Source organism: Melopsittacus undulatus, chromosome 2 (assembly GCF_012275295.1).
Source record: "Melopsittacus undulatus isolate bMelUnd1 chromosome 2, bMelUnd1.mat.Z, whole genome shotgun sequence".
Classification (NCBI taxonomy): Eukaryota; Metazoa; Chordata; class Aves; order Psittaciformes; family Psittaculidae; genus Melopsittacus; species Melopsittacus undulatus.
Window position 1 is genome coordinate 56,724,948 of NC_047528.1, and position 22,015 is coordinate 56,746,962.

The 22,015-nt window shown below is 43.6% G+C and overlaps 1 protein-coding gene across 1 annotated transcript in view; it reads right to left on the minus strand.

Annotated features, from left to right (window-relative positions):
- EFNB2 (ephrin B2) overlaps positions 1-18,393 on the minus strand; it is a 45,707-nt gene extending 27,314 nt beyond the window's left edge. The window contains exon 1 of the mRNA XM_005145238.3: positions 17,290-18,393. Coding sequence (XP_005145295.1) covers positions 17,290-17,417 — 128 coding nt within the window. The 5' untranslated portion in view covers positions 17,418-18,393. The remainder of the gene's footprint in view (positions 1-17,289) is intronic.
- Positions 18,394-22,015: the final 3,622 nt, after the last annotated feature.

Consider the following 22,015-nt stretch of genomic DNA (forward strand, 5'->3'; position numbering starts at 1 on the left):
TAGCCTTACTGGTCAAAGTCCTAGAGAAGTTAAATTTCACTCTGAAATTTTACAAAAACCAGAATTTATATTATGCACAGTTCCCAACTAAATTCCTAAGATTCTACTTTTTGTTTAGAGGAAATTAGCACATTCAACCTTACTAAACAATAACGGAGTTTTCTTTAATAATAACCACTCAAACCTGCCTAATTTCATAATAGTAACTTCTAAAAAAAAACCCCAAACTTTATCTGTCAGCACTCTGTTACTCTGAAAATATCATTCCTTACTACACAGACATTTCTGAAACTGTAAAATTATCAACAGATAAAATTCTTAGAGAAAAAAATCTGAGATTTTGTTAATAGGTATTGATTGATGTAACAAATGTGTTGTCATGCTTCTTCCAACTTGCAAAACCAGATATATACACACATACTATAAATATATATATATGCAGACTTAGCTTTAACTATATCCTGGTAATTATAAAATGAATGCAATTTTAGAAAGCATGTTAGTTCTTGTTGTAAGTCTGGGAAAACAGTGCCAAATTTCTGCGTTTTAATATCGTACCTGAACTAATTGGTGTAGGCAGTTAGCTTTAAATTAATGTAACAAAAATAACCCTAAAAACGTGAACAGTCAAGATGCTTCTTACAATGCAGCCTGAAACCGTCTGTTGGGGAATCCTACCCACTTAACTTTATGAAGTTTAACTACCAGCCTGACTATAAAGTTATTCATTGAAAAGTTTTATTAAGGAAATGTCATGAATACTAATAACACAGTATGCTAGTCCGTTACTTGCACAAGGGCAAACTGAAACAGAATACAGAATAGCATTCCAAATACATGTCCTTACTGTTTAAAAGGAATGGTTTTAAAACCGTATATGCATTCATCATCTGTCTTTTGAGAAAGTAACAACGTTCATATTTAGAGTATTGTTTTGTTCACAGGACAAATATTTAAGGAAGGCATAAGTCCTACCAGCTTGATGCAAGGCAAGTAAAAGTTCCAGGAAAAGCTCCTAGTGAGTTCATTGAAGTAGCAGTGTACTAATCACAGGCTGCTGAACAAGACGAAAACCAGTTTACTGCTTTCCAAAACTTTGAACTGAGTAAAATCCAAAAACATGGACCAGAGCTCTCTGTAAGAGTCCACTGCTCCATACAGAGCTTTCATATTAGTTTGTCACATTCAACTTTATATGCAGACACGTCATGTGGATAACAAGGTATGCACCCACTGTAAATCTGAAAGGCATTTTTGTAGAAGCACTTATTTTACAGGACTGAATGGATAAAGTGCGAAGAGGACCAGTAACTGCTGTGGAACAAAAAGAAAAACGAGTTTCACAAAAAGAAGAAAAAAAACCCAAAACGAACAAAAATACCCAAAAAAGATTAATGTGGAGTCTGTCTGAAAATGGGTACGGAGTTTGGTTAAAAAGAAAAGTCTGCTCCTAAGAGAAGTCTCTGCAAAAAAATTACCATCGTGTGACACAGCAAGATGACAGACTAACAAGCAAAACTTTGAAAACTGAAGTACATTTTATATTACTAAAATCCTTTTAAGTGAGTTTTGGAAGCTACTTTTCTTTGCCAGTTCAGTATTATTAAATCATTTTAATACTACAACAAAGTTCTATAGAACATGCTAAATATGGATATTTTTGAATTTAAATAAAACTTAAGAAGGTTAATCTGCTGACCTTTATTTCTACATATCATTTTTCCATGCAGTTAATGAAACTATTCATATAAGCAATGGTTACTGGCATTAATAAGACTTGCAGGCTAGAAACTAAATGGAATTAACACAAAAAATAAACAAATATATTCACATTCATCCCTTCAGATCTTTAGTGGTAAATACCACATTATACAAAGCCAGATTATAATGCACCATAACATAACTTGCTAAAGCTGCAGCTCTTGTATTTCTCACTTCCACTGGAATGGAAGAACCTCTTTCTGGGGCTTGGGCTCCCCTGTGATAAAACATGCTGCACACCCATAGATGATTTGAAATAATCCCTTGAAACTGTAGCTAAACTCCATGGCGGGGGGTTGTGGTACCTCCTTGTCCTCCCCCTTCCTCACCTCCAAAGGAGCCCATCTTCTTTCAGACTACCTGGGGGGGAAAGCTTGCAAAGCACTGAAAAGGGGAATGGTCAAGTGTTTATTTTGTTTTAATCACCACCCTGGACACAAGATGGTAGTGGTGCCACCATTTAGTGAGTCTCAAGCAGCCATGCAAATGAATGGTCATTCTTGGTACCTCTTCCTGGACCTATTCTTACTGAAATCGGCTGCAAAACTGCCATTGATTTCAGTAGGGCAAGACAATGAACTATGTTTAGAATGGAAATCTTAACCTACACAAGAATGATTCTGCAGCATTATTATGCCTTAAATTTTAAGTGGACAGGGAACAGGGGGCATGTATGAAATTTTATCTGCTTTATATATTAATTCATTGCACTATCTTACAAAATACTAGAGGAAAGCATTTAAAATACAACAAAGGATTTCTAGTAGGCATAAAATAAGGATGGGATGAAAGCGCATACACTTCCACACTTTATTTGAATAAACCATTTTTTTTTCATGGCCCTGTGAAATTTTACAATCAAATTGTACCCCCACATCACAGTCCTAAAGACACAGAGCTTCCACTGTATAGAGGGACACCCACAGACACCATCCCTCTTCAAACATGGCAGAATATGCTCTAATTGCTCTCCTAGAAAGATGTGCCATGAGTTTCCTTCAACAAATAACTCGTGTGTTGCTGTTGCAAAGATACAGGCAGTCACGTTTTTCCTCCATGCAGCTTATGGCCAGCCACATGCCTAAAGATGCCTTGCACTTGAGAGAGCACAAAACCTGCAGCAAAGACATGGTATCTGGCAAAAACCATATCCCTTTCACATTTCATGCATATGGAAGGTCACCTGCAACCCAGCACCAAATACATCTTATTGGGGACACTCTCTCTAAGAGAAAATCTGGTACCTTAAGAGCTGTGATGTACAAGGTTGTGAATGGGATCTCAATCCATAGAAAAAGTAAATAAGCCAAAGGAGGTGCCACAACCTCTACTTCAGGACTACCCCAATCTGAGCTCTACCAGAGGTAGCTGACTGCAATTCCTGTCCAGGGGATCATGACATCTCGGGGTGACCACAGACCCCCTTTCCCCACGTGCCCCCATGAAGCAGAGACAGTATCCTGGCTTCAACCCCCTGCATGCAGTTGCCAGAATGGTTTTGCTGTAAGCAGATCTGTTTCAACTGGACACCATCTCCACCTGCAAGAGGTAATTTAGCTTTTACTTGAAAGCTGCCCTTTCCCTCACTGCTTGGCTCTCACTTGCAGTACAAAGCAAAAACCCCACTTACACAACTAAAACCTTCAGACCAACTTGGGCTTTACCCCTCTCCCAAACATAAATCCAGGGTGCAAAAATGAATGCATAGTTTTTCCTCGTGTAAAAGGGAAGCATGTTTTCCTCTGCCTTAAAAAAACTTGAGAGCGAACACCTATCTGTTTGGGCTTCTTCTCCACAATGGGAAACAAGATCTGGGCTTTTTGCATAAGAACATCCAGCCTGGCTTAGACCATTTACCACATGGGCAGGCTTGAAACTCTGGAAAGTGTATGATTCGATTTTTTTACTAAAGTTGACAAAAGAATATTTTATTAAAAAATACAGATTTTATATTCAGTTTTCATACGTGACCTCCACACAAAGCACTATTAATAGCAATTAACTTTTTGTGTTATTGTGGAGAAAGCAATTACCGCTCAGCTAAAAGTACTTAAAGCACTAGAGAATTCTGATCCATTTACTAAATCAATTCCAGTTACCACAAAAGAACTGCTAATGTGCTTCAGGACAGTCTTCTAACTAAGAGGAGGAAAAAAAAAAGAAACCAAACAAAAAAAGGGCATGGATATGACCAGTGTTCTATTTTAAAGTGTATTATATTAACATTTCATCAGCATTTACAGAAATATGAGCCCTCCAACAGCACTGGACTTACTGAGCTTCAGCAAATAGGGAATCACTCTTCAAATCACTGCACTCTCTCTCTCGCTCATGCACAACCATGGAAACACACAGAGGCACATTCTCCTTTTTACTGCATTTCGTCAGAAACATGCTTTCTACATAGAGTTTAAAAACTGCAAGTGGCTGCAGTGAAGAGTAGCAGCCAATCTGTATAAATGGCTTATTCTGACGAATTTCTGAAAGAGAAAACACTCAGTAGGTGCATTGTAATTAGCTGCTCTTTCTAGTTACCTCTTGACAAATGATGCATGTGGGTCTGGATGAGAGCCCAACTCTTGACCCATGCCACCACTACACACTTTAGTACTTCAAACTGAAACCCCTAGCCTCAGCATTCTTTTCATATTGGTTTTGTTGCTTTTTCTTCTTCCAGAAAAGTGGTGCTGGTACTGCACAACATGAGAACCAGACATGATCAGCAAATCTGGAATTCTTTCAGAAGTGCTTTGTATAGCTATGTCCTAAATATATCTGAGGAAAGCCTTTGATTCCTTCCAAATATGTAGCATGTTTCAGGACTGAGTTAAAAGGACAGGTCATGGAAACGCACGCAGCAAACACTGTTCCCACAACGCCTGACAATAAGCTTCGGCCACATTTATAAGTCTTTCAAATGCAGGATATTCATGTGATCATTATTTTAAATGCAGAAGATTATAAACTTACTGAGAAATGCAACTTTTGCCACAAAAGATACCTTCCAAAAAGAAACATTTTTTGGATAGCACTTTACTGCCCCCTTTTGCACTTTAACATTAGAACAGGTTTCAGCATGAATATACCTCTGAGAAACACTGAAGATCTGGGGTAAAACGACAGGGCATCATGTTTACATACTAGTAGACTATCAGGCATTGCTTTGGGGACATCTTCCACTTGCCTACACAGTAAACAAATGAAACATCTAGCTTTCATTGTCGCTAATCTTCCAGGGAAGAGATCAGTAATGGATGGTTTAAATTACTGTCTTCCATTTTCATCTGCATGTATATGGGAAACTGGGAAAGAAGGGGATATTGCTCATTAACACTAGTTGTCTCTTTAGCACAATTTTCTAAAGCAAAGATCATCTGCAATTTGAATTTGGCTTTATTCATCAGGAAGAAAAGAATGACAAAGGACTTTCCAGTCTGAGGTCACCCATGTGTTAGCAATCCCTCAATTGAAAGGATGGGTGTATCCTTCAGAAGAACACTTCACCAACTGGCAGGCAAGAATATTTTCATGAAAGGTGAAGACAAGAAGCCTAGACATTCAAATACCCTGCAAGCCTACAGGCATAAACTCGTTCTGCAACTCCATGCTGCAATTACAGTGAGTACAGAATCCATGTATGTCTCTGTGTGTCCACATATATCTACAAAACATAATAAATCTATAGTCTAGTGGACAGTTATTTACAAAATACTAATTCATTATGGCAGAGCCAGAGGGGGACCCGTCCTGCCCCAATCCTCAGCTTCCATTTGACAAAGTCCATGTGCTGCTGTGTACACTTATATTTAAACTTAATCCATTTTCCTCTGTCATCCTACAATTACAATACAAGTCACAATAATATTAAATTTCACTGCCTACAGCATTGCACAATTGAACCATTACTGTAATGAAAACTGACTCCCTTTGATACTAACACTGGTGTTTTCTCTCATTTGCCAGCCATGAAATACAGGAAGAGACCAATGTTGTTTTAATTAAAGAATTGTTCAAAATATGCTACTGGGAATATTAAAGTAGCTCTTTGCTCTCGTAGCAAAGATAATCAGGTATTTATATGGTTTGGATTTTTGGAAAAAGACAAATGAAAAACAAAGAAAGATCTGCCCTGAATTCAGCGTAACACAAAACCAGTGCTCTACTTGACTTGTGCTCACAGAGGCGGGGTGTGCCAAACCCAAGAAAGATGGTGCTTTATTGAAAAGATGCAGAGCAGTAGTTAGCACAGAACAGAAAGTCAAATCAAATCATGTGTGCTCCTTACACAAGTCACTGAAGTCTTCCTTTTTAGAAAGCTAACAGAGAGCAGCTGGCATTTGCCAAAGAAATACTGCTTAAAAAGGGCACTGTAAATCGCAAGAAAGAAACAATAAAACCAGACTGTATTATCGCTGTGCTATTCTGTGGTCTTCCCTGCCATTCCTATTGCAAAAGCAAGTATCTTATGTCAGCCACAATACAGGGATACCAAACAAAGTCTGCAGTCTTCCTCCACTTAAGTTCAATTTGTTTGTACCTGTAGTCTTATTCCAAGACATGCTCCAAGCAAAGTCTATAAAAGAGGGTGGGGACTGTCTTGATGAGACACTAATAATTGGTAATTGTATCTCAAACTCAAACAAAAAAAAAATCAACTGCTTCACAATTGCTAGAAAATGTAGTATTGCATACCATTTACTTATTGCATAAGCAAACACTGCAAGTAAAACAAGTTATTAACTCACAACTTTTAGGAAAAGTTATGCCAAAGTAGTAACAGCACGGTAAGGCAAACCAAACCTATTTTGGCAAATCGTTGTTACACAGAGGTTTCAGGATCCAGTTAGAACCCTCTATCACTCCTATACTGCATCCATTTCCTCTTCATATTCAAATGATGGGTTTTGGGTGAGAGAGAATAACCTTGAGCAAAAATCCAAATGGGAGATCTACAATCAGCCTGCACCTGCATCTCACATTAAACACAAGATTCAGCCACCTGTTAAGAGTGGGGATCTTACTTTTTCACATTAAATACCAACTTTTCCAAAGTTTGACCGACCCCCAGAAGCAGAATAAAACTTGGTGGCTGCTGCCACCTCCAAAGCAGCAGCAGTATCTGTCCTATCAAGAACCAGCTTTTGGCCCACTGTGGGTCTGAACCTCTCAAATTAAACTAAACTGACACTTGAGTAGTTTAAAATCCTTCTGTAAAGGTCCAGAAGTGCATTCAGCACTAGATCAGACATCCCTACTCCACGTGGAAGAGTCAATCAGGTACAGCAGATGTCTGCGAACAGCTGGAGCTCCAGCCACACAATTTTACCCCACTGGAGCTCCAGACATTCAATTTTAACCTGCTGCCCAGTGTTTGTGAAATACTGGCATTTTGTTCAGACTACTGTAAGGAGGTTCAGCCTTTGCACCCGCTGCAAACTGAATTGTCTCTCAGAAGGGTAACCTGGGCTCTTGGAAACAGCCGGGTCACTCTCAGCTGTCGGTCACCAATGGAAATGTGCTTTTGATGTTACACCGAACTGCAAGCAAAAGCACAGAAAACTCAGTTCCAGAAGAGCTACTGGTGCAGTCAGACCTCCAGGACATGCTTGAGCTGTCCCAGCCAATGCAAGGGATCACCACTGGAATGGATACACTGGCTACGGGCGAGCTACATGGAAATTAAGACTTTCCAAATGCAGACAGGGCTGTAGCTTCTGACATAATTCTCTTTTATATATATACATAAAAAATACATAATGAAGCTTCAGAGAGATTTGTATTTGCCCAACCCCAAAAAGCCTTTTCACTCTGGCCTTGGTTCAAGACAGCTCATGCTTAAATTCGTTCCACTTCAGCAAAAATATTCAGCATTCAGCACATGCTCAACATGAATTTTTCTGAATAAGGACAGTTTCCTGAGTCAGGCCCTAGGAGCATAGTGCAGTCTTGCCTGTCTTGTTGTCACACATAGATCCATAGAATGGAAAACACCACAATAAGCAATAAATGTATTAAGATTATTCAGCTTTTGTTTTTCTTCAGAAAGTGCCTGAAAACTGTTCGATAGAAGGAACAGTTACCACTAAAAATTATATAATCTGAAATATTTATCGCACAGACTAGTAATCTTGTCTGTCAACGTAACCTTCCCTGTTCAATTAATCTATATTGCTTGGAAATACCTTGGAAAAAGAAACCCCCAAAAAACCTAAAGGTCAAATGTTGTGCAGTGATTAAGCTAGACTGCTTGTGAACTAAACTGAAATTAATTAAACATGAAGAAAGCAACTGAAGTGTGGACAGTGAATGCTATGGAACTGCAATTCCTCAAAAGGAGCCAAGATGTTCCAACTCCAAATTTACACTTTTATCCAGTCAGGTATAGAAACCAAATGCTGCTCAGGCAGTAGGTAAGCAGATGGCAAGCACCAGCACAAAATGAAAATGTGAAACCATGCAGCAGTTGAAGAGTCAGAAGTGCAGTTATGTGTGCTTTCACCAGCTCTCACTGCATAGGTTCCTTAAACAAACTGCTTCAAACTTGCAGAACATCAAAAGCCAGATGGGTCTTCCTGAATGAATCCACAGGCAAGGAGCCAGGATTCCCGTATGCTGCAGAAATAGGCCTGGATTTGATTTGAGCTTTCTTAGCTTTGACAGGCTGGAGTCTGGCAGAACTCCCAATCCAAAATAAAATAGCATTCAACTGTGACTGGGCTCTAACTAATAATAACAATAATAATATTAACAATAATAATAAATTTTAAACTCCTCTTGTTGGCTTTAAGACGTACTGTCCTTTATCGTGCATTGTTCACCTTTCCCACTGTTCCTTGCTTTAGGTACCTAAGTGAATGCACTTTTCAAACAAAAACAAACAAAATGGTAAGAAGTAGTTTGCAGCATCACAGATTTTTCAGCCTAAGGTATCATTCCACCATCAAACCTATCTGTGTAAGACAAACCACAGAATTTCTCATTTTCTGTTGACATGTGTAAAACTTGATTATGTTTTAAAGCATACACAGATCTGAATCCTACTAAGTCAAGTTTTGTAAATCCTATTTCAGCCATCAACCATGAGACATTTAAAAAGAACACCGTCTTATACATATGCCATACATCGGGAATGATTCACCTAGCAACATAATCCTCTACCAGCCTTTATCTTTTTTGGCTTGGAACCTAAATTTAAAACCAGAAAAAAGCATAGACTATTACATCAAAGTTTAAATCAGCTGCATTATAATTACCATGCTGATACCGCAATAAACACTGGGTGTTGGCTGGCCAGGATTGCCAAAAAAGATAGAGGTCCTGCCCTTATTTGCTGTCTTTTGACAATGTATATAATCACATCAAAGCGAAGTTCTCTGCACAGTTAACAACGGGGAAAAAAAAAAAAAAAGAAAGAAAAATAATCTGGATGTTCTCTTCCTTGAATAATGATAAATTTTGCTCATTATAAGAAAATGTAAATTTTGCCTATAATGAAAAAAACATTTGTAATGTAAGCCTCTTGAGGGCTAATGTAATACTGAAATCACTGGAGGTATTTTCATGGGAGCTGAAAAGCAGCTAGACAAAAGCCCTGAACACATTTATCTGCTTGCAACTAGAAATACAAAATAGTAAGTGCCATTTTCAAACATGGAATTTAAAATTACCTGTTGTAATTCTGCACTGAAGGCTGTTAGAAGACTTCTGAAAATCTGGCTAAGACTGAACAATTGAATTTATAACCACAAAAAAAAAAAATTGAAAATGACACTGAAGACACTTCGAGTTCAGGGAATTCCTGTGTGTATCCTTCATAGTTTCAGTTTTTTAAATCTCTCTGTCCTTGGTGGGGGGAGGAGGAGCAACTGCAAAACTGCTTTTTGTTCTGCCATGTTTTTTCCATACTTGGCTTCCAGAAGCAGGCGATGTGCTTGTTTTCCCAAAGCCTCTCCACTGTTTGGTGTTTGGGGTTGGGTGGTTTCTGGGGGTGTGTTCCCCTAATTTGGGAACAGAAGTGCAAACCCCCTGTGTTCTAAGCACAACTTTGGGCTGATGTAGGTCGAGGAGCAGCACTTCAGAGAGATAGAGGGGCACCTGCTGGGAGGGGTAGTCAAAAAAGAACCACCGGCTTTCCCTTCCCCACCAAACCTATCGAGCCTTCTCCTCCCGAACGTTCCTGAAATGTGACATGACAGGCAGGTTCGAAAGCTAAATGTTGGATAATGGTGGGCAAACAAAGGACATCGGTTTTTGCATTATTTCTTTAATTACTTTAACCCTTGTTCGAGCAGAAAGCACAAGGCCAGAGCAATTCAGCTTCTCCCTTTGTCATTTGCCTGCCATAAATATGCACCAGTCTGCATTTGAAAAGCTGAAGGAGGCCGCAAGCTTGCTGGACATTTATCATGCTCTGTTCCCTGTTAACAAGCAAATACTTTACTTGAATGGCCCATTAACAATCATTGTCAAATGCAGAATGCAAGGTGCTTGGATGTGACCGGCCTGTAAATTAGATGAGGGTGCCCCCGCGCTTTGGAGAATTTCAGCAAATGAATTGGATCTTTTGATATAGATTTGTGAAGGTTAAGCTGCAGGAGAGGAAACCTATCTGAGCACTTCAGGCCGCGTATACTCTGACAATCTGTTCAGCTCCCTGTATGCACTTGTTTATTTTTCATCTGTTAAATCCCATCAGCATCAGCAGCTTGACAGTTTTGGGCTTGGAGTTCCCTTCTCAGAATTGTGAAGCTTTCAGCTTACTGTGGGGTAGGGTAAGAATGATAAAATTCAAGCATGTAATTAACATCTGTATATATATACGTATATATTTATATATATTAAAAAACTCACACACACAAAAAAATAAATAAATAAAATCAACCAACCAAAAATTTTAAGTGTCCCAGCCACTGCCAAACGAACAGCATGAATTCCATTTTGCCGAGCTCATCCCAAGCTCATTCCCAGTAAAGAAAGACACAACTGTTATTGTAGGCTTCAGTGTTTTTTCCCCTTCTGTCTAGACTCTGCCTAACAAATGCAGAGTGCTTTCCTTGCCACCCCCCCCCCCCAGCAGACAAATGAGCAGGCAATAAAGTAAATATTCCTCATTTGAATCGTGTCCCTGATTTGCAATGTAATGCTGACTTTTAAGTTGTGGGTGGTTACGGTTGTCAGTTGGGTAGAAAAGCAAGTCTTAACTGTTAGAAAGCTCTGTAAGAGAAAAGGTAAGGAAAATAAAAACCCAAGTAGTTGCACTAAGAGAGGTGTTTTACTACCTTTACAGCTGCAGATCGCTTAAAATAAATGACAGAACAGTGGCTAAATTGTCTGCTGGCTGAACTCGAGGGGCAAACAGCAAACTCATCCCAATGATTTTCAGCTGGGGATGGGGGAGTAGGCAGATGCTTATCTCCTTCATTTCTAGATTTCAGCCTGCCTTTCGGAAATAAATAACCACCTCGAGACTAAGCCAAATCAATTTTGTTATCTGCAGCTTTATTGGTAAACAGGAATGGATGCTGGCTTGCTTGTGGGAGTTCTTTTCCCTTTATATTTTTGCAGGATGGGAAACACAAGAGATGCTGAAGTATCACCTGGCCAAGGCACAGACAATGCAGTGTGTTTATCTTTGGCTGCTCCCATGGAGTGTGAGACGGAGACCACAGCCTGAAACACAACTGAAATCAAAAGCTCTGTGTTTTCCTTCCAGATAACCCCAGTCCTACCTAGCCCCTCAGCTTTCTGTTCCTTGCCAGCATGCTCCTGCCCCAAGCCCAAATAGATTAAGGCAACAAACCCCAAGTGCAGCTAATTCTTCGGAAGGGCTGCTGCTAGGGCAGGAGTTAAAAAGGAAAATCTTCCCCACCCAACAATTGCAGCCATCTCAAGTTTTAATCGGCCCCCACCTCGGCAGAAAGCAGTAAATGAAATCTATCTTTACCATATTATACACCACCAATGAGCAAGAACTGAGCAGCTTTTCTTTGCTGCTTTAACCATCCCAAGCCACAAGTAGGCCTTTCATACTTCCTAATCCCGGCCCCCAAGTTTTGTGCGGTTCTCACATAATACCTTACAGCCCGGAGCAAGGTCCTTAGTTTATAACACCCCTTTCAGAGACGTGTCATTTCTAACATCAAGCTAATCTATATGTTGCCATGGCATCACCCTTTATCTGCCTTTACATCTTATGAACTGCATGGATTTACCACATTATTTTTATCTGAAAGACAGAAAATGGTGGTTTTATTGCCATACAATCAGATTACTGCTGCTAGTTTCTCTATGCCTTTTTACCATACTTCAATCAAAAGGGATCAGTTTCTTTATACTCTGCCCTTGATTTACATTACATCTGTAAAGACCTAGTCTGGGTTGTAATCCCCTTATTAACTATGACCAGGGTTGATTTGCCTAAAAATAAAAGCAAATTGTGTCAGACCTTTTCACTTTGTTTTTGATTCGGAACTACAAAATGGATTACTAAAGAAATCTTCAGAGTTCACACGGCTGGTATAGTACTGAATTTAAAATGAGAATTAAACAAGTTAAACATGGGAGCTGTGTCAACGGTTTACATTTTCCATCATGGGAGAAAGACTGAACTGCATTTGTCTTTGTGTTCTCTGGCTTTAAGGAGACAATGAAGCCACAGGAGTTTTTCCAAGCTCTTCTAACACTGTCCATTTGCCATCCTCCCTGCCTCTGCTTTTCATGAAACTCCCCCCTCAAAACTCTTCTCCTTTGCTGCTCCCTCTCTGCTCCCCCGAAAAACCTCTCCTTGCTCAAGACAGCAGTGGTCTGGTTAAAAGTCTATATTCTATGGCACTGCATATTTTAATCAAAATATTTGAAACAGTTTAACATTCCTATTTAAGTTTCCACAACGTCTCACAAAGAATGAGCTCATAAGCAAATCCATGTAGATGTATGATAAATGACCAGAAAAACAGGTTTCTTTATGTCAGCAGCCAAGGCAGGCAGACATTAGGCACACATGAATAACATTTTAATCACTATTTTTTCCTCAGAAGAACACTTTCTTCTCATTTGCAACAAGCAGTTTCAAGTACTGCAGGTTCGCACGACACATAAAGACCAGGTCCTCCAAAAAAAGAAGAGAAGAAAAAGCCCCCAGAGCACAACTCAGGCCCCGGCTGCTGCACAGGGCAGACAGGTCTGTCTGTGCTGGCATGTCACAGCAGTCACCTCAGGCCCTTGGCTGAATTTGAGACGATGCTGAGTGTCACATCTAAAGCAATGTGATCTCCTTACAATAAAACAGGGAAGAGAAGATTAAAAATGAAGGGAGGAATTCCTCTGTGTGGGAAGAGGGAGAGCTTCAGTGATTTTAGCTTGACTTTTAGTCACTGACTTTCTAAAGGCAATTACTTCATTAAACAAAGTGAAATAACGTAGCACAGCTTACAGATAACACACTTTAAGATAATTACTATAAATAATATAGCAATTATACTCCACATATAAAAGGCTGGGGCAAATAACCAGCTGAAGAATTTGGACTTCAGTTTGTTCTGAATTCATGTTGCTAATTCACCTGTCCTTTGGAGACCTGGCTACAAATGCCAGAGATACCAAACGGACTGGAAGCCACCACTTGCTCCTTGTGTTAGCATGCCAAGTGTCAACAGCTATGTTTTGGGTATAATTTAGGAGCATGTGTTTAAATTATTTTACCAACTTCTACTCCTGTTTCTTCAGCTTGAAGCTGTAATTGCTGAGGTTAGAAAGTGTGGTCCCATAACACAGGACTTCCAAATAAATTCTTGTCTCAGTGAGAGGCTCCCAAACATCTTGTGAGATATCGTTTTAGCAAGCTCTTTGTGCTCTGGCTGGCTCGCTTGTCCTGTGAAACAATGGCTGTCCATTACCTACAGTTTATCATCCTGACAAAATGTGAGGAATGTGGATGTGAAAGCACTAACAATTCCACCCCTGGTGCTTTCTCCTTTTTTTCCCTCTCTGTATTAAAACCGACAAGATTAACCCAGATGCAAACTGCAGAGCATAGTTCAAGAGGCTATTCAATCGGTAGTGAATGTGCATTTGTTTACCTACAAAACTAAGAATTTCAGATAAAATGAGAAGCAGACTAGTTTATGTGCTACTGAATAGAACATTTAACAGGGTCATCAACTGTAGTTTTATTTTATCAGTTTCTGATATGTTAGCATTCATTCAGAAGCAGGCTGTGAAATATCCCATCTATAACTGGTTATCAGAGGGAGAGAAAAACAGCTATATCATCTAACTTCATCAGTGTCAAAGGCACCACTTGTGAGGATTACCTTCCACATCCCACTAAGGAGAATGAACTGCTTTGCTCACGGGCCTATAGGACCCAGGGAACTGCCACACTTAAGGAATGTTATTCTGAATGAGATGCCTCTACACCTTTGCCTAAAAGGCGCTCTGTGACACTACGTGCTGGTCGGTGCGTCAGAGGCAGTGGCTGAGCCCTTGTGAGGTGAAACTGAAGTAATCCATGCTATCATATACATTGTTTGTCTTGGCAGAAACAGCACAGGCGGAAAGTCCCCCATTAAAAAGTGCCAACAGGAGTTAGGTACACAGAGTAATTCTTCTCTGTGTTCTTAAGATCATGAGATCTGAGGTTCTTCAAATGAGAAGTCTGTAAAGTCTCCCAGAACTATCTGCAACAATGATGCTTAATCTCCCAAGCAATAAAGTCACAGGTGTAATTACTTCATGTGTCACATCTTTCAGTATCATCAAGGCAGTAAAAGCAGATCCCTAAAAAGGGAGACAGGGGGCAACAGGGAAAGGAGCTGTGTTCAAATAGTGACTGTGCTCTCCATCTAGCCACCTGCTAGGAATGATAACCCCTAGACTTCAGTGCAAACCAATTCAGTTTATACATTCACCTTAACCTGAAATTTATTATTTCATACTTTATATTAACCTAACAACTTCTCCCAGCATTTAATTGCCTACCTGTTCAGCAGATTTATGTGCTGAGGCTTTCAATAGAGTTAAATGCACAGCTTCCCTGAATAAATTAACCAGCACCAAAGATAGTTATTATTTCAAACCTAGAAAGAAGCTTTATTATTATGCTATGCCAAAATCCCTTCAGCAGCTTGCTTCTCAGGCTAACATCCAGCCTGAATCCAGAGTGAGGACAACTTCATCTAAGGAAAAATTATTCCCTATCCTTCAGGCAAACAATTGTGACAAGAATTAGTAAGAAATCCTGCTCTGAGAAGTGGAGCTGTCTCACCGGCAGCAGTATCAGCAATGCATTTCTAAGCTTCCCCAAACGACGGGCCTCCAAGTGGCCTATAAATCACTAGCCCCAGCAATTGAAAAGACTAATTTTAATAGTGTACTTCTTCACTGTGGTGATTAAGCCTCAATGAATCACTCAAGAAAACCCAATTACATCAACAACACAACCTATTTTTAAGCGTGCATGCATTTAAGTTGGAAAAGTAATTAGGTATTATCATTAGATCTACCATTAGCAACATCCAAACTTTTTTCTTTTTTTTTTTAATCAAATATTTTAGAATTAGCCAAATGGAAACACAATTTGTATTTGATAAAGGAAGCATATCCCCGGGCTCCGTAAGATGAGTTGAATTCAGCTGCTGGGATGCTTTCATTTCTCTGATAGCTAATAAAAAGCTACCAAGGTAAGCTAAAAAAAAAAAAAAAAAAGGAAAAAAAAAAAAGAAATCAGGTTGGAGCTGGCAGAGGCGAGGAAGCAGCAGCGAGCTCGGGCTCTTCTGCATTGGAAGAGTGACCTCTGTAGGCATAAACCCATCAAGGGCCGGAATGAAAAAGCCTTCTCCTTCCTCCCAGGCTGAACTTAGCCTGTTTTCCACTAGCACAGCAGGCCCTCTAACGCAATGCAACCCCGGCTTGCAGCCTTTGACTCTGGAGAATTCAAACAGTATTATATAGCCCTCTTTATCACCACCCAGACCCCCTCATTTTTAGATATTTTCTCGTACCTCTCTTAAGCCAAATAAAGGCTTAGCTGTGTAACATCATGTAAGTGCAGAGCCAGACAGGAGCTAAACTTTGTTTTATTGTAACTGGCTTCTCACCTGGTGCCTATATAAAAGGATCATGTCGTACAGTGATAGGAATGAAAAGTTAACTGAGCAGTCCACGGTATTTTTTTTTTTAGGATGAGAAAAACTCCTCAGTAAAGAAACCGTATAGAGACAGCAAATACATCCATTATCGAAAAATGCCAGCAGAAATCTGCAGCAAGTTTCCTCTTCCGTGGGAACAACGGTAGGTAATGATGGCTGTAAAACAAGCCTACAAACTTGAGATGTTACTTCTAATTCAGACTTTTAAATCTTCACTAAACTCCAGCAGATCCTGCCACCTACACAGACTTAATCCCCGATTCAGGAAATACTCCATTCGTTCTTGTCTCACCACCTGACATTTCCACCCAAAAAGTCTCCCGGGAAAACAAAACGTATACTTACAGGATTTAATGAGACATTCTAAATTCAATTAACACAATGCCTATGGTTTACTTTTAAGTATAAGTAACTGAAGATACCGCATGAGTTAAAAGAAATTATCTTAACGTATTTCTGGTGTAAAATTCCCCAGATTCATTACAAAAATATTTTTTCCTATAGTGATTTTTGTTTTCTAAACTCGTGAGTTTAGTCACAAAAGTTCAAAGGATTTCAGAACTAACAAAGCCAACTTTTATTATGCACTTCAAAAATAAAAGAGAAGAAAGCAGTGAAATTAGTTTTTCATCACTACTTCAGTTAGAAAGAGCCCACTTCCCAAAAAGTTCCTCTTCCCAACAGCAATATTTGTACGTTTAAGAACTTTTTTTAAAAGGATATACTTTTATTTTAAGGGTGTGCTTTGATAGCGAAGCCCTGGGAACACACAAACTTTTTTGCCTAGGTTTGTTAATGAAGAATGACACTAAATGGTTGTGTGATGGATAATGCTTAGTTCATTACTCACTGACATGTGCCTTGATACCATCAACTCCACAACCAAATTTAGCCCTGTTATAAGCAGATGTAACTTCGCTGGAGTCAATGGGATGAGTTTGCATCTGCAGACGGAGAAGTTGAAGAGTATCACCCTTCCCTGGTAGCCCAGCGAGGCACGGCTCCGCCGGCCTCCGCCGCAGCTCCGACCCCAAGGCGGCGGTTCCGCGGGCGCGGAGCACGCAACCCGCAGACCGCACGCAGGCTTCAGCCTCCCGCTGCCGCCCGGCTCCCGATCCCGCTCCACCACTCCATCCTGGTTCCCCCTCCCGTCCCTCCCGGGGCACTCCCGCCCGTCGGGGCAGCTCCGCCGTGACACGGGCCCCGCGCACCGGAGAGGCCCATATGCTGCTGCCAGCCCAGAGACCCTGGCAGCCGCCTCTCGCAGCTTCCCCCGCCCCGTCCCCGCGGCTCCGTCCCCGTCCGCCCCCCTTTCTCGTCGCACCGCCGCGGAGGGCACCGCCGACACCGGAGGGGAGGCGGGAACGGGCTCTAAACTTACTTGGGGTTGGAGGAATTCCAATAAATGGGGTCTAAAACGATGGACCTCGCCAGCGCAGTTCTGCATAAAACCATCGCGACTCCCCAACAGCACTTCCAAGCGGAGGCGTCTCGTCTCCGCGCTGCCATGGTCGCGGCGGCGACGAGTCCCTCCCGCAGCCTCGCCAACTCCCCCGCACCTGACGGCAACAGCAGGGGGGACACACCAGTATCCCAGAGACCGGGGCGGTGGAGAGCGAAGAAATAATACTACTACTAGTGAGAAAAATAAAAATCACACACAAGGGTCGACGATGCACTTGGTGAGAGCTGCAGGCAGATCTACTGAGTCATGTATGCCACTCGTATGTAGGGAACTCTCCTGCGAGGTAAGATCCAAGCTACCTCCGAAGTAACAACATCAATAACAACAAACAACAAAAATAATGCAAACGCTCAGTCCTTCCTCTTGGTGGGGGTCTCCCAGCTGCCTTGGAAGATGCCACTCAAACTGCCAACTCCCATTTGGATCCAGTGCGCCATACACGTTCACAGTGTCTAATACTGGCGTGAAAAGGAGAAAAAAAAAGGTAAAACAAACGTAAAATAAAGGGTTTGGCGGAGAGGGACCCGGCCTCGGCAGGAGGCTCCCCCCGTGTGCCTCTCAGTGCTCCCTGCAGTTTGCAATCCGCGCAGGCAGCAGCCCGGGCTGTTTCAGGGAGCTCGGAAGCAACCGCGAGTCAATAAATCCACTCCGAGAGTCAGCTCCACCGGTCCCGGGGAGGCGCATCCGCAGGGCTCCGGCTTTCCTGGGGGGGCACTGCTGTCCCTGTCGCTGGAAAAGCCCCCCGAGCGGAGCGGGGGCAGAAGGAGTGTGGCGAAAATATGAGTATTTTTAGAAGTAAAAAGAAATGAAAAGGGGTTCCGCGGCGTCAGAACGTCCCTCTCTCCCGTTGCGCGATCCGCAGTGCGCGCCCCGGCGGCAGGACAAGGAGGAGGAAAGCCGGCAGTGGGACTTGCGCAGCCCAGCGCGGAGAAGGGAGGAGCGGCGCCAGCCACGGCCGTTCCCGCCGCGGCGCCGCCAACCCGTGATACCGCCGCTCGTCTGCTGCTGCCGCCCCAGCGAGTCCCCGGCGCAGGAGCGCAGCCGGCGGCAGCGCGCCGCCGTACCCATATAAGCGCGGCCCCGCCGCCCCGCCGCCGCCGCTCATAGGGCCGCCGCCGGGCCGCCACGCTGGTTGGGTGCCGCTCGTGTCACTTATCACCGCCGCCGCCGCGGCGGGCGGGGCCGCGGAGGGCCGAGCCCAACCCCGTCGAGCCGAGCAGGGCCGAGCCAAGCCGAGCGGGGCCGGCAGGTAACACCCATCGGCTCTCAGCTCTGTCGTGCTGAGGGCGGCAGTCCAAGCAAGGGGAGAGCCCACTCGGTCTTAGTCACGCCGGGGCTGTGCAGGAGGCGCGACTGGCCCACGCGGGGAGAAAAAATAAAAATGAAAAGAAATAAATCCCCAAAAAAAGTCTTTTTTCGGATTTTTTCAAACGTAAAAAATTGACGTTTTTCAAGTACGCTGCTGTTTAAACAGCGGGGGCTGCGTGGCTCCCCCACCCCCGGGAGAACACTGCTGACGGCGCTCCGCGGACGCAGACACCTCCGTGGGGAAGGGCCGGGTCTCCGCTGGTGCGGAGCTCCCCGCTCAACTTTCTGCGGTTGCCGGAGTAGCGGGGGGCTTTCCCACGCTCGGTGCCGACAGGCCCTTACCACGGGACCTCTGAGTGCGCGAAGTTTTATCGGGTTGCGGGACAATTAACCAAGAAATGGAGGGGAGCGGGACACGCGGAGCCCGTCAAAGGGATGCGGGGTAATCAAGGGCCCTAAAGGCGGCTGCGGGCTCCCTCGCCTTTCTCCGGCGATCGCTCGGCGCCTTTTCCTTCCCGTCCATAATATGGGGGTTGAGGGGCTATTTTCGGATCCGGTTGTTTTCAGACCCCGCGTACCTCGCTGGCAGCTCGGCCTTTTATTTCACTTTGCTATTAATTCCTGAGCAAGAGGGATCTACCAGCCGACAGGGCCGGGGATGCGGCTCCGGAGGACGCCCACCTTCCACTTCGGAGTGCGAAGGGCACCGAGGCGGCCGCGGAGCCCCCCCACCGCGGGTGCGCGCCCGCCGCCGCGCCCGGCTTTCCACGGCGCTTCCACGGGGACACAGCGCCCACTAGCGGCCAACGCCGCCCTGCTCGGAGGGACCGGACCGCACTCGGCCGTGTCTGCCCCTCCGCCGCTCCTTCGCCTCCTGCCCTGCCCGCAGCCTTCGCGGTGGTGTCTAACCCCCGAGAGAGAAGACGGCGCTGCCGCTGCCCTGGTCGTGGCTTGCGCCAAGAGCTGCGCGGTGGCTGAACACCGGTTGTACCGTGTCAGAGTCAGTCCCGTGAAATGGAGGGGGTTGCCGGATTTCTTCCAGCGGGGATTTCGTGCCAGAATAGTATCTGCAGAAAGGATTGAAAGTTAAAGCGCAGGAAATCACAGCGCTCTTTTTCTGTCATTTCCCTACCTTTTAGTTAAGAACACTCTACAAGGGACCGTAATAAGGAGCCAATTTCGCACAGTTTTATTCCCGGAGAAATACGGGCATTTTTTTTTTTTTAAATAGGGTTAGCGGTGGAGCTCCTCCGGCTTTTAGACGAAGGCGAAGAAGCTCTTAGAAGGTAAACGACTGGCATTGTCATTCATCTCCCTGGTCAATTTGGAAGGAAATCTTCGCTCCCCCCGATTTAAACTCAACTGGGGCTCCAGCCTTCGCCGCCCTGCCTGACAGAGACCACTCCTTTCCCTCGCAAGAGATGGGGAAGGGGAGCACAGTCGAGCTCGATGCCCCATAGATTTTGTGCTAATTGTGTTGAGTAGTTCTCTTAATGAAATGTACCACTCAAGGAAACAAGGAAATCAGTTTGCTTTTCACACAAAACATCGAATGCGTTTTAAGCAAACTGCTTAATTAAATTTAATTTGCAGTGAGGAAGGAATTGCAGATCCGGCGGCGCAATTTGGTGGAAAAGGATCCGATTCCCAGGACGGAAACTTAGCGCTCAAGTGGGAGACAGAGATTGGGTATCTATGCACATCGAGGGGCATCAAAGGAGAGCTTCGCCGGCGAGGGGAGGAAAGTACTTAATTATTAAACTTTTGAACAAATGTGTGGTCTGTATCCAGCCGTGAGCCACTGTAAACACAGAGCCTGATAAACTCTTCTAGAAACAGAGACGTGTAAAATAGCTTTACCTCAGTTTTGTGAAGCCGCTGCTTCTGTTTGTTTTGAAGCAAAAGGTTACGAGCGGTGTTTTGCAAAAGCTGTAAACTGTGACCTCGAACTCTCCGTATCCTTGTTTTAAGTAAACCGGAGGAAATGAAGAGCCCTGGTATTGTCTGAAAATATCCTCATGTAGCTAAATATATCGCTTGACTTCTATTGTCCAGCGGCTAATTATTTTACGTAAATACAGCTGGTTTACTCTACTCAGCATCCTTTTTACGCGCGCTGTAGGCGCATAAAGATCAGCGTTAATAAAATCCTTTTAACTAAGAACCTAGATAAAAACTCGACCTTATCTCCGAGATAACCCAAGCAACAAAGGTTAAAGACATCCAAAGCAATACGGGCTCGGTGGCTGCTCCCCACAGGTCACTCCTTTCGCAGGAGGGGCCGATCCCCGCGGCTGGGTGTCAGGGCGAGGAGCGCTTTCGGCGCCGCGGAGTGACTTGCGGGTCCCTTCGGACCCGCGGCCGGGAGCAGCGGAGGGGCTGAGGCTGCAACCGCGGTGGGGCGGTGCTCCCTCCCCATCCCCGTCCCCATCGCCATTCCCACGCCACCCGCTGCATTGACCTCCAACTTTCCCGTTTCGCCTCCGAAGAGCAGAAAGAATCGCCTCGGACACAGAGGAAACGTAAAGAATACGTGTGGAGGCCGGAGGGTTAGAAGCAGAGCAAGCTCACAAATGTTAGGAAGTTAGCAATGGGCTTCAGCCGCGGCTTCTCTGGGGGCTATCTCAGGGGGAGGTCCCGGCAGATATGTCGGGTTTCTCGGGGAACACGGTTTCCTGACAAACACGCAGGGGACTGGCTTCGGGGGGAGGAAATCCTGCTGCCGCCGTGGGACCGGAGCCGCGGCCCCCTGCGCTCGGCCTCCGACAGACTGACGGACGGACAGATGGATGGATGAGCGGACCAGCGAGCAGGTGAGACCTGCTTTCCCCTCTGCCTTCAGGGAAAACCAGCACTCTGCTGTTTGCACTGCTCAAACCTTGATTTCCTGTACCTCAGCCAGCCTGACAGCAGAAGTCAGGTTTATAGCTCAACAATCAACCCCTTTTAGCTTCTTTTCGACAGTGACATGGGCAATAATTGCATAAATATTGGCTCCGAGCCTATAAAATCTATAACAAAAAGGGCAGCTAATTTGAATGGCATCAGGATTGGGCCCACAACCTGACTCTCTTAAACATCAGTCTGAACGTCAGCTATTAGAATACATAGGACATGAAATCTGCTATTAAGTAGAAAAGCTTCATTATTACTTGAAAATTTAGCAGTTTTGAAAGTCAATAACTCAGTAGGTGCAATTCCTGCTACTTTTAATAAAGACAAGTGATTGACACTTACTGATTTAAATGGGTTGTTTATTGTTTGTACAAAAGACCAAGTGTGCTGGATACTTGAAACAGTTCATAAAATATCATTCACACCGTAACAATGCATT